The sequence below is a fragment of the Hypanus sabinus genome, chromosome 4, assembly GCF_030144855.1.
Source record: "Hypanus sabinus isolate sHypSab1 chromosome 4, sHypSab1.hap1, whole genome shotgun sequence".
Lineage (NCBI taxonomy): Eukaryota > Metazoa > Chordata > Chondrichthyes > Myliobatiformes > Dasyatidae > Hypanus > Hypanus sabinus.
In genome coordinates, this window is record NC_082709.1 from 187,907,277 (window position 1) to 187,920,464 (window position 13,188).

Consider the following 13,188-nt stretch of genomic DNA (forward strand, 5'->3'; position numbering starts at 1 on the left):
ACTACATTCACCTCTCTCCAATCCTCCAGTACCATTCCTGTGGACAATGAGGACATAAAGATCCTAGCCAGAGGCTCAGCAATCTCTTCCCTCACCTTGTGGAGCAGCCTGGGGAATATTCCGTCAGGCCCCAGGGACTTATCCGTCCTAATGTATTTTAACAACTCCAACACCTGCTCTCCCTTAATTTCAACATGTTCCAGAACATCAACCTCACTCATACTGTCCTCACCATCATCAAGTTCCCTCTCATTGGTGAATACCGAAGAGAAGTATTCATTGAGGACCTCGCTCACTTCCACAGCCTCCGGGCACATCTTCCCACTTTTATCTCTAATTGGTCCTACCTTTACTCCTGTCATCCTTTTGTTCTTCACATAATTGAAGAATGCCTTGGGGTTTTCCTTTACCCTACTCGCCAAGACCTTCTCATGCCCCCTTCTTGCTCTCCTCAGCCCCTTCTTAAGCTCCTTTCTTGCTACCCTATATTCCTCAATCGTCCTATCTGATCCTTGCTTCCTAAACCTCATGTATTCTGCCTCCTTCCACCTGACTAGATTTTCCACTTCACTTGTCACCCATGGTTCCTTCACCCTACCGTTCTTTATCTTCCTCACCGGGATAAATTTATCCCTAACATCCTGCAAGAGATCCCTAAACATCGACCTCATGTCCATAGTACATTTCCCTGCAAAAACATCATCCTAATTCACACCTGCAAGTTCTAGCCTTATAGCCTTATAATTTGCCCTTCCCCAATTAAAGTTGGGGAATTTCTTTTGACCCTTGCATGTGGAATTGACACCCAAGGTACTGATGTCCAGGAATCCTCTGGGGATCCACTGGTGGGAGGGGGAGGGCTGCTGACTAGCCTTCCCATAGAGCATTACAGTGCAGAAACAGGCCCTTTGACCCATCTAGTCTGAGCCAAACTGTTCTCCCTGGTCCCATAGCCCTCCATTCCCCTCCTTCCGAACTTCCTTAACTGTTGCAATTAAACTTGTATCTCCTATTTCCACTGCCAGCTTGTTCAACACTCACACCATCCTCTGAGTGAAGAAATTCCCCTCGGGCTTCCCTTGAACATTTCACCTTTCTCCCACAAGCTTTGACCTCTTTCTCGTCTCACAGTTCAGTGGGGAAAAGCCTGCTTGCATTTGCCATCTCAGGAGCTGCTGTTGTGTGGTACCAGCGGGTTTCTGTACAGAGTGAGCTGCCATTAAACGGAGCTCCTGTCAGACAGTTCAGGGAGCTCCAAAAGCCACAATGCTGTTCCAAACGTGTCATTCACTCCTTTCTGACATGAGACATGGGAGCAGAATTTGGACATTCAGCCCATCGAGTGCTCTGGTTGATCGCTGGAACAACAGTCTGGGTGTGGAAACTCAGATATTTAGTTGTGCATTTGCACAGCGTCTCTCAGTATGAAAGTGCCAATGTGTCCACTTACCCATCTTAGCTCACTTTCCAACCCCCACCCCCTCCACCTTCCTCAAGTAGACTCCTATCTCTGCTTAACTTCCAAAAGAAGCATCCCGAATTTCCAGAGATTTCTCCCTCCTGCTGAATGAGGAAGTTCCTGCTTAGAAAGTCATACAACTTAGAAACTGGCCCTTCAGCCCAACTAATACTGACAAAGACTCTCACCCGAAGCGTCAACTGTTTAAATAAGCGAAAGGAATCCTGGCAATTTTCGCGATTGGCTTTTGTTCTTTAAAAGTTGTCCCAAGTGAGCAAGCGGCTGCCCCAATTAACCAGCATCTACTGTATTATCAATAATTGTTGATAATAAAAAAGGACTATTTTGAACAACTTTGGCCAGCTTGTACTCCATCCCTTTCACCCCCACCTTTTTAATCTGCTTCTTCCCCCTTCCTTTCCAGTCCTGACGAAGGGTCTTGCCCCTGAAATGTTAACTGCTCATTCATTTTGATAGATGCTGCCTGACCTGCTGAGTTCCTCCAACATTTTGTGCACATTACTCTAGATTTCCAGCTTCTACAGAATCTCTTGTGTAGATGGTCAGTCCCACATGCCCATACCTACAAAACCTTTTATATCCACTTACCTACTGAATCTACTTAGCTTTTAAATGTTGCTAATGAGCCCGTCTCGAACACTTGGGGGCTCATATCTCCCAAATTATATGAGTTCACATTTCCCTGGATTGAAAGCAGTTTGCACCAGTTTCTTAATTAGTTATTTTCTTTATGTACACATTCATCATTGAGACTATCAGGTTTGAGCTCAATGACACTCATGGCTGAGCTCTGGGTTCATGCCTGAGAGCTAGAATCCAGCAATGTTGTGTCCTTTGTCCTTAACTTTGGTGCAGAGACTCTTTGAAACATCATGCAGCTGCCCAAGGAGAACTGTGTCACAGTGAGCACGGCTGTTGTCATCTTGTGAATCAGAATCAAGTTTAACATCACTGGCCTATGTCATGAAATATGTGGTTTTGCGGCAGCAGTACAGTATAATACATTATTTTTTTTAAAAACCTAAATTATAATAAGAAAAATAAACAATGGATTCCAGTTAATTTGATCACATCAGGACAATACAAATTAACCCCAAGTTTTCTTGGAAATGGATTTTAAAAAAGTATAAAAGAGAGAAACTTCCATTTAACTGCATAACAAATTATGTATTTAAATGAAATGCAGAACATGACCAATACCTCTACAGTATTATAAAACTGTATTTCCTAATAGTTATCGAAGGAAGAATTCATCCAATGTTTGCTGCTGTCTTCTTTCTGATTGAACATACTGAGAGCAGTCACCTGGTGTAGATAATGGACTGCATTCATTCTGTGCTTCTGCTGATTGTGTCCTCCAATCTTTATTTTCATTGTAATATTAAAGATGATTGTCGGTAGCTTCATATTTTTCCTATTTCCTAACTTGTTGAAATAGTGAAATCAATTCATTTTCACTCCCAGCTGTTTCTGGCATCTCCAAGTCTGAGGGCTTGAGACCACAGTGAACAAAACAATTCTAAGAGCAAACACAAGGAAATCTGCAGATGCTGGAATTCAAACAACAACACACACAAAATGCTGGTGGAACACAGCAGGCCAGGCAGCATCTATAGGGAGAAGCGCTGTTGACGTTTCGGGCTGAGACCCTTCGTCAGGACACTTTATTGGACAATTCTAAATTGTCTTACTGCTTATCTCTTGCCAACTATCAGTGACAAAAATCACTGCTTTTTGAACACAAGCCCACAGAACTGATACCAGTCCTGAAGAAGAGTCTCGGCCCAAAACATCATTTGTTTATTCTTTTCTTTAGATGCTGCCTGAACTGCTGAGTTTCTCAGTGTTTTGTATGAAATGCTTTGGATTTCCAACATTGTAGACTTTCTCATGTTTGTGATGCTCTTTAAAACTTCGCTCCAAACACAAGTGCATGTGACTGGCACTGCCTCGAAACAGTCTGCTACCCCAATTAGGTAGTATAGTATCCAAGTAAACAAAGGGAATCCCAGCCCTTTTCTAGATTAGTTTCTCTTCTATTAAGTAGTGTCCCAAATAAGCAGCTGCCCTTATTAACTGATGGCCCGATTAACCAGACTCCACAGTGAGTTAAAAAAATAAAATAAAATTAGTGCAAAAAAAATAAAGCAGTGTATGTGGGTTCATTGTCCATTCACATGACAGCAATAACCAAGCTGGGGCTATAGTGTTAAAATTCAGATATGAAATTATGGCTGTGATTAACAATGTTCTATTTCCTGGCAGTTGATCCGACTGGTACTGAGGCAGTTTCTTGAGGAACTGAAAAGCACAGGATGGGATGAAAGGTAATTGGAGCTTTGCAGTCCTTCAAATAAAATCTTGCACAAATCAAACTGGGCACTTCTAAAGAAATTTAGGTAAGTGTCAATGTGTGGGCCCCATAGTAACATATTGGTCAGTATAATGCTTTACGGTGCCAGCAATCAGAAAATCCGGGGTCATTTCAACTGCTGTCTGTAAGGAGCTTGCCCAATCTTTCCGTGGTTTCCTCCCACATTCCTTCATGCCCTGACTCAATCAAGAATCTTATCAACCTCTGCCTTAAGTACACCCAATAACTTGGCCTCCACAGCTGCCTGTGGCAACCAATTCACAGATTCAATACCCTCAGTGTAAAGCAATTCCCTCTCTCCTCTGTTCTAAGTGGACGTTCCCCTATTCTGAGGCTGTGTACTCTGGTCTTAGACTTCCCCACCATAGGACACATCCACTTTATTGAGGCTTTTCAAGATTTGATACATTTCAATAAGATCCCCCTCTCATTAGAAACAGAGAAAACCTGCAGCACAATGCAGACCCTTCGGCCCTCAAAGCTGTGCCGATCGTGTCCGTACCTTAGAAATTACCTAGGGTTACCCATAGCCCTCTATTTTTCTAAGCTCCATGTACCTGTCCAGGAGACCCTTAAAAGACCCTATTGTATCCGCCTCCACCACTGTTGCTGGAAGCCTATTCCACACACTCACCACTCTACATAAAAAAAAAGCTTACCCCTGACATCCTCTGTACCTACTCCCCAGCACCTTAAAACTATGCCCTTTTGTGCTAGCCATTTCAGCCCTGGGAAAAGCCTCTGACTATCCACACCATCAATGCCTCTCATCATCTTACGCACCTAAGATTCTTTTGAATTCCAGTGAGTACAGGCCCAGAGCCATCAAATGCTCCACGTTTGATGAGCCTTTCAGTCCCAGAATCATTTGTATCACCAGCTGTTGGTTGTTGATAAAAACAAAACATTTCACAGTATGCTTCGATGTACATGTGACAAATATAGCTAATTATACTCCACATACATGATACACTGTGTCACTCTGGTTACCTCTACTGCTGTGAGCTTGCTGCACAATTCACTTGTGAGGACAATTAAACTTCATGCATCTTGCAAAGTGAGCCTTTCTGATTTTCGTTTTCAGTGTTGTCAGCCGTTTTCTCAGATGTGTGACAGATGAAGTGTTGAATCCCACCAAGAATGATGTCCCCTCTGGGGTCCGTTATCATTTCATCGACATCTACCTGCAGGAGCTAGCAAGAGTTGGTAAACAGCAGGTAAAGAGAGCACACTTTGTCGAGATGGCGTTTACTAATTAACCCCACAATCTTGGTTGTGGACTTCAGCACCCACAGTATGTGCATCCTTGCACCTGTTCTGAAAGAGCGTTCAGGGCTGAAACTAGCAGATGAACTAGACTTCAATCCTGAATTTAATTCCCTTTTATGCAAGCAATTGAACCACTCTGCCTCCTTCATTAATTTCTTCAACTCTGCTTTGTTGGAAGCTGGATTTGATTGAGATGGGCTTTATCACAGAACCATAGAAATGACTGGGACGAGACTGCATTTGGTAAAGCAAACGAGCTAATCTCAGCCCTGTGTGCTACAATACAACTGTGTATGTTTTAATTACGTAGCTGGCTTCTCCCTTCATTGGAAAATCGGTTTATTATTGTCATGTGTACCGAGGTACAGTGAAAAGATTGCCTTGCGGTCTGTTTGATTCATCACACGGTGCATTCAGGTAGTACAGGGTAAAACAATAACAATGCAGAATGAAATGTTAGAATTACACAGACCCATCAGCTCCCCTTCAACAACTTCACATGTATACCACACTCCCTGCTGCTGGATAAGCATGAAACACTACAGGTCCTTCAGCCCACAATGTTGTTTCCTCCTTTTAAATTGCTCTGTGATCAAGCTAACTCTTCTCTCCTCCATTTTTCTTTCATCCATGTGCCTATCTGTGAGTTCCTAATGTACTACCCTCTACCTTGCATCCCAGCAATGCGTTCCAGCCACTTACCAGTCTGAGTGAAAAGCCCTACCTCTGACATCTCCCCAAAACTTCTTTCACTCGCCTCAAAAGGATGTCCTCTCGTATTGGTGGTTGCTGCCCTGGCAATGTTATTTCACCTCATATATCAGTGATAATAAAACTGAATCTTGTCTGCTCCTTCTATGCTGCTTATCACCTTGTACACCTCTATCAAGTCTCCTCTCATCCTCCTTTGTTCCAAAGGACAAAGCCCTGGCTTGCTCACATATCCTCATAGGGCCTGCTCTCTAGGTCACACAACATCCTGGTGAATCTCCTGTGCACCTTCTCTGAAGCTTCCACATCATTCCTATGAGGTGACCCTACTCTTCAGCATGGTCTGACCAGTATTTTATAGAGCTGCAACATTATCTTGTGGCTCTTGAGCTCAGTCCCCCAACTAAGGAAAGCCAATGCACCATACACCTTCATAACCACCTTATCAACTTGCGCAGCAACTTTGAGGGATGTTTGAACGATCCCTCTGTTCCTGCACGTGGTTGAGAATCCTGGCATTAACCTCGTATTCTGCCATCAAGTTCAACCTTCCAAACTAAGTCACTTCATAGTTTTCCAGGTTGAACTCCATCTGCCTTTTCTCAGTCCTGCTCTGTCTTTTTAACGGCCTCAGTCTGTATCAGACGTTTGTCAATATTATCAGCTCAGTTTGTTCTTTTCCCTGTTTCTTTACTTTTCCAGGAGTGGAGGATGCACCCACCTGACCTGCCAGGCAAGTCTGCCCCTGTTCTGCAGTTTATGGCTCAGTCATACAGCACTACAGCACAGAAGCAGGCCAGCACGCCTGGTCCTATTGACCCACACCTAGACTGTAGCCCTCCATACACCTCACATCTATGTACTTACCTAAACTATTTACCACATCCACTGGCAACTCGCTCCACTCTCTCACTACCAAGTGAGGATGTCCCTCAGGTTCTGCTGAAATAGTTCAGCTTTCATCCTTAACCTATGACCTCTCACCCAACCTCAGTGGTAAAAGCCTGCATGTATTCATATCTATTGCCCTTGTTATTTTGTATACCTCTATCAAATCTCATTCTCCTACGTTCCAGGGAATAAAACCCTCATCCATTCAGCCTTTCTTTGTAACTCAAGTTCCAGCGACATCCTTCAGAATTTTCTCTGTAACTTTGTCAATCTTATTGACGTAATTCCTGTCGGTAGGTGATCAGAAATGCACACACTGCTCTAAATTAAGCCTCACCAACCAATAAGAGGCATAGTTTGCTTTTTCCTCCCTCCCTTTTCCTGTAAAGAATAACATGTACGAACCTTATGTTGTAACGCATCTTTATTTGCTTTGTTCTAGTTGACTGCAGAACAGAACTTGAAGTTTATTGATCCTTTCTGTCAAATTGCTGCCAAGACCAAAGAGTAAGTTTGTCCTGTCTGTCAATGTCTGCATGTTTTGAATGTGGGTTAATGTCCCCAACCAATCAAAAAGCCTTACTATTCTCTATCTATACTGACCAGGGCCGAACAAAAATGGTTGCTGCCTTTAATGTGTATGTTCTGAACTTCCATTGTCCTCGCAGGTTCCCGGGGTCACCTGTTCTTCTACAGCTCACCCACCCCAGCATTTGGCTATTTGACCTGAACTTGTGCACTTTGAATCTATTAGCCGAGCTCTGAGTGTAAATTATAGATCTGCTCAGAACCACAAGGGAAAGAGGTGGAGAACTAGAGGGAGCTGCTGGGCAGGTGAGGAGAAAAGGGCTGAGAGGGGAACCAGAATGGGAAATGGAAAATGAGAGGGAGAGAAATTACCAGAAATTGGACAACTTGATATTCATGCTGTCAGGTTGGAGACTACTGCAATGGAATATGAGGTGTTGCTTTTCTGTCCTGAGTTTGCCCTCATTGTGGCAGCAGTGGAGGCCATGGACAGATGTATCCCGTTTTATTTTAGTCTTTATTGTGGTATCAGATGTCTGTGTGTTCCACCTGCTAAAGTTCAACAATTCCCTCTGGCAATGAAGAGAAAGATCCTCACAATACTCTGTGATGTTACCGTCTTTAGGGTGCCAATACCCTGCTAATTTAGATCCCAACACAGATGCTGCCTAGCTCACTGAGTCCCCTAGCATTTTGTGCATTGCTGTAGTCTTCTGATGCCTGTACTCTTTTGGTATCTTGATTTTGATTCCAGTCAAGCAGTTTTGCCATCGAATGGACCCTGTTGTGTTCAGTCTGTCAGTTCTCCCGGTTGATTGCCGGAAGGGTGGGGTTTTGCACTGGTCAGTAGGCCATTACCCTGATTTAATTCTCGTTTTGTCCCTGACTGTGGCATGGCTGCAGTCGAGTCTTGTTTCACATGATCTCCCAGGGAATCTTTGAGCTCATTATGGACCAGGCACCTTTTGCTATTGAGGATTTGATGAATGAGCTGCAGGCCAGTGAGGAGGACGACGTGTCGGGCGAGGAACTGAAATCAAGTCAAGAGAGCGAAGATCCAGCAAAGCCAAAGATAAATGGTGAGAACCAGATTATGCTGAGGTATTAGCTCTGGTGTGAGTGCACAAAGACAAATAACAATAGCTTATGAGCTCCTGAATATGCACCAATGTTTTCCATTTTAGAACATAGGCCCTTTGGCCTATGTTCTATGTACAGGCCCTTTGGTCCACAATGAGCTGACTTTTTAATCTGTTTTGAGATCAATCTAACCCCTTCCTCCTACATAACCTTCTATTCTTCTATCATCCGTGTGCCTAAACAGTGCTGGCCTTTTGGCCCACAATGTTGTGCTGACCTTTTAACCTATTCTAACATCAATCTAGCCCTTCACTCCCACATAACTCTCAATGTTCTTACCTAAAAGTCTTTATAAATGTCCCTAAAGTATCTGCCTCAGCCACCATCCATGCTCATCGTGGCAGCAGAGAAGGCGAGAGGCAAACGTGTCTTGCTTTATCTTGTGGTGTGAGATGTACGTATTCAACATACTGAAATTCCTTGTGGCAATGAAGAGAAGCCCCCTCGCAGTACTCTGTGATGTTACAGTCGGCAGTATCCTGTTAATTTTGATTCCAGTATCATAAGAACAGAATGCTTGTAGCTGTGAGATTCATCGATTGATTCAAACTGTTTTGAAAAGATTAGAAATTCTCCAGCATTGAACTGATCGGAGATTCACAATTGAAAATGTTTGCACAGGGTCAGCTTCAAGGGAAGACACTGAACTGGATGGAGACAGGAAGAGTCCAAACCATTCTCAATGCGATGAAGATATTGATCCTGTCCTCCAAGTAAGCAATGCATTACACAGGCAAAATAAGGATAATCTTAGGTGGGGGTCCATTTAATTGAACGGAATTGGGGGAGAGTTGCTGAGTGAGTCGACACTAAAACTGGTTCTTTGTTTTGGTCCTCACGGTGACCATGCCCACTGATCCATGTCTCTGGTATGGTCATTGTGTTTATGGTAATGGATTTGCAGTCAATAAAATAGCTAAAGAATTTGGCACTTGACATTTGTGCATTGTCACCAAGTTAAGTGACTATAAAATCTTCATGTTAATAGAATATAGTATCAGGACGGGGAATTAACCCCTTCCTGCACTAGCCATACTCTCATCCTGTAAACATTTCACTTGTCAGGATCTCACAGTTAGAATCAGGTTTTTTTTTAAATCACTGACAAATGTCATAGGATTGTTGTTTTGCAGTTGCAGTTCAGTGCAATACATACAAAATTACTCAAGTCACAATTTTAAAAAATTAAAATAGCTAATGCAAAATAGAGAGAAGTAAGTAGTGTTTATTGGGTCATGAACCATTCAGGTGTCTGATGGTGGAGGGGAAAGAGCTATGCTTAAAACAGTGAGCGTGTGTCTTCACGTTCCTGTACCTCCTCCCTGATGAGCAGAGGGCTTGTCCTGGATGGTGATGGTCTGTAATGCTTAATGATGGATGCCACCTTTTGAAGATGTCCATGATGGAGAAGGCTGAGTTTACAACCCTCTGCAGCTTTTTCCAATCTTGTGCAGTGGCCCTCCGTACCAGTGCAACTGGTCAGAATGCTCTCTACAGTACATCTATAAAAAAATTGCTAGATTGTAGTTCTCAAATTCAATAATGTACTGCAATGAAACAAAAATAAACAAAGTCGAAATAACTTGGTAGTACTTCTGAACAGCTCAGAACTCTGGTGGCAGAGGGGAAGAAACTGTTCCTAAAACATTGAGTCTGTGTCTTCAGGCTTCTGTACGTCCTCTCTGATGGTAGCAGTGAGAAGAGGGCATGTCTGGGTGGTGACGACCCTTTGTAATGGATGCTGCCTTCTTGTGATGACTGCAGTTCATTGGAGAACGTGTTTGCTTTTTCATTGGGAAGTGCTGTCATGTTAAATGATCATAAAGGAGCTTGGGCCTCTGTAGGGTCATTTCCTGATTGCTTTGCATTCCTGTTGTGTCTAAAGGAAACTTGCTGTGATTAGATCCAAGAAGATTTGTATTTCCAGTGTAGTGTCTGAATTTAGGATTGGATCCTTAATGGCTGAAAGCCTGTCAGTGGTTCAGATGGGGTGATGATGTCTGAAACCTTGTTGCAATAAGGAAGGTGCACCAGTGTCTTTTCTTAGGAGGTTAAGGATGTTACTGAACGCTAACAGACTTCTCAGCTGTACTGTTAAAAGTGTCCTGATTAGTTGCATCACAGTCTGGTACAGTAATTCAGATACATAGGAATGTAAGAGACAAGTGGACTTAGCCCAATACATCACTGGCACATTCCACCCCACCATCAGTAGTGTAAACAGTAGCCTCAAGAAGTTAACTTCCATCATCAAAGATCCCCACCATCTGGCCATGCCATGTTCTCATAGCTCCCGTCAGACAGGAGGTAGGAAAGCCTGAAGTCCCACACTGCCAGGTTCAGGAACAATCACTTCCGTTCGGTTCTTGAAACAACCAGCAAAGCTCTTATTCGCTGCAGTTTAGTAATGCTATAACCACATTGCACTACAGACTTTTTTTCTAATTGTGTTCTGTCTTGTAAAATTGTGTATAATGTCAGACAAGAGAAAATCTGCAGATGCTGGAAATCCAAGCAACACACACAAAATGCTGGAGGAACTCAGCAGGCCAGGCTATGGAAAAGAGTATAGTCAACGTTTCTGTACTCTTTTCCATAGATGCTGCCTGGCTGCTAAGTTCCTCCAGCATTTTGTGTGTTGCTTGTGTGTACAGGCAGTCCCCGGGTTACAAGCGAGTTCCATTCCTGAGTCCGTCTTTAAGTCGGATTTGTACATGAGTCGGAACAAGTACATCCGGTATTATTTAACATCAGTCAAACGTTTGTCTTAGTACATAGTATATATTTTACCTTTCTATGCATGTAAAACACTTAAGAAATGTACTCCAATAATTAAACCACTGCGTTGCTTAGTAATAATAGCAGCTTTCATCGGGGCAGGGCCTTCACATGCTCCATTATTCTCACTTTATCCTTTAAAATTGTTCCAGTCGTTGACCGACTGTAGCCGAACGCTTTTCCAATGACCGATGACATTTCACCTCTTTCCAAACACTTTATTATTTCCACTTTATTTTCAATCGCATTGTTTTCCATCAACAGAACAGAAACACTGCGGGCGGTGGGTCCCAACCTCTGCTGGGTCCTAAGGACCACTGCACTGAATTGCCTGGATCCTAAAGTCCACTGCACTGAGACGGGTTAAATGGGACAAGTGAAGGCTGTGCTGGGTTCGGGTATTTGATCCTCCTCGATATTCCGCGTGGGAATTTAAACTGGAGGTGACAGTGTTTTGTTTTTTTTTTACAAGATCAAGTTGTGAGCTCAACATCAACCTGGCACACTCGAGAGTGGCCGAACTCAGGAACCTCCATTCTTGAGCCTGGCGCTGATCTCACTGCGCCAGCAGCCGACCAGAAAAGTTGGTGGGGTGGGGGAGGGCGGTCAGAGTGAATCTTGTTAAGAAAAATCTAAGCCAAATACAAAGTTACACACTCAGCACAATGTCAATAGCAACAACTTAAAATGGTGGAAGGCGGCGCGATCCAACTTAAAATGGCGGACGGCGTTCTTCCTCGGTTCGTAAGTATAAGTTGTTCATAAGTCGGACGTTCGTAACTCGGGGACTATCTGTAATGTGAATGCTGCATACCTGATGTAATGTGTCTGTGGTGCTACCACATGTTTTCCAGTGCACTTTTGCAGACAAGGACATGTGCAAGTGACAATAAAGTTGGACTTTGTTTCCGCAGTTTGACTACGGGGCTGTTGCTGACCGGCTCTTCCAGCTCTCCAGCAGGGGGAGCACTCCCACCCAGAATAGGAAACTCCTCTACAAACTGGTGCGAAAGTAAGGATCTCTTGTGTTTCTCTAAAACCTTTTTGTCGATTTCAGACCAGTCCCACGTTCCCAGCATACCATCCAACTCTTGTCTCTCAAAGCTCCTCTGTATCCCTACTTCATTAGAAGTTTACACAGGTTTGCCATGTCACCAGAAACTTTGACAAACTTCTATAGTTTGCACAGTGGAGGGTATCCTGACTGATTACATCATGGCCTGGTATGGATACACCCATGCCCAGGAATGGTAAAGTCTACAAAAGTGGCAGAGAGAGCCCAGTCCATCACAGGCAAAGTGCTCCCACCATTGGGCACATTTACGAGAAGTGTTGCCACAAAAAAATAGCTTCCATTATCAAGGGCCCTCGTCTTCCAGGCCATGTGCCCCTCTTGCCGCTGCCTTCAGGAAGGAGGTACAGGAGCCTCAGGACTCTCACCACCAGGTTCAGGAACACTTATTATCCCTCAACCATCAGGCTCCTGAACCAGAGGGGATAACTTCACTCACTCCAGCACTGAACTGAATCCACAACCTATACGCTCACTTTCAAGGACTCTGCAACTCAATTTCTCAATACTTTATGTACATAATTTCTCTTTTGCACTTTGATTGTTTGACAGCTTTTGTTTATAGGCATAGTTATTTAGTAAATGCCTGCAAGAAAATGAGTTTCCTTATTGACTCATGGGTTTTTTTTGGGGAGCATGAACTTGATGTGTCTTGAGTGCAGTGTTGGGCTTGTGCGTTGGGTAAGTGTGATGCCTGCATTTGTGGTTTAACTGCTCAGAGTGTTAGTGTTGTGAAGCCTTACAAAGAATTAGAGCCTGCTTATACCATCTATTAAATGCTGTCCTTTTCCTTTTTCCTATAGGTTCCGGGATTTGGCTGAAGGTGAGGACAAAGCACTTGTGGAAAAGCTGACTTCAGTATGATGTATTACTCATATGATACAGTGTGTTCAAGGGAGCAACCAATTACCTAGTCACAGAGCACTGCAACATGGAGACAGACCT

General features: G+C 43.5%; 1 protein-coding gene across 2 annotated transcripts in view; it reads left to right on the forward strand.

Moving 5' to 3' along the window:
* Positions 1-13,188, forward strand: part of LOC132393575 (ribosomal RNA processing protein 1 homolog A-like) — a 39,199-nt gene that overhangs the window by 7,082 nt on the left and 18,929 nt on the right. For both annotated transcript variants that reach the window (XM_059969010.1, XM_059969011.1), the window contains exons 5-11: positions 3,746-3,807; positions 4,939-5,071; positions 7,168-7,232; positions 8,157-8,332; positions 9,015-9,106; positions 12,086-12,183; positions 13,047-13,066. In XM_059969010.1, coding sequence (XP_059824993.1) covers positions 3,746-3,807; positions 4,939-5,071; positions 7,168-7,232; positions 8,157-8,332; positions 9,015-9,106; positions 12,086-12,183; positions 13,047-13,066 — 646 coding nt within the window. The remainder of the gene's footprint in view (positions 1-3,745; positions 3,808-4,938; positions 5,072-7,167; positions 7,233-8,156; positions 8,333-9,014; positions 9,107-12,085; positions 12,184-13,046; positions 13,067-13,188) is intronic.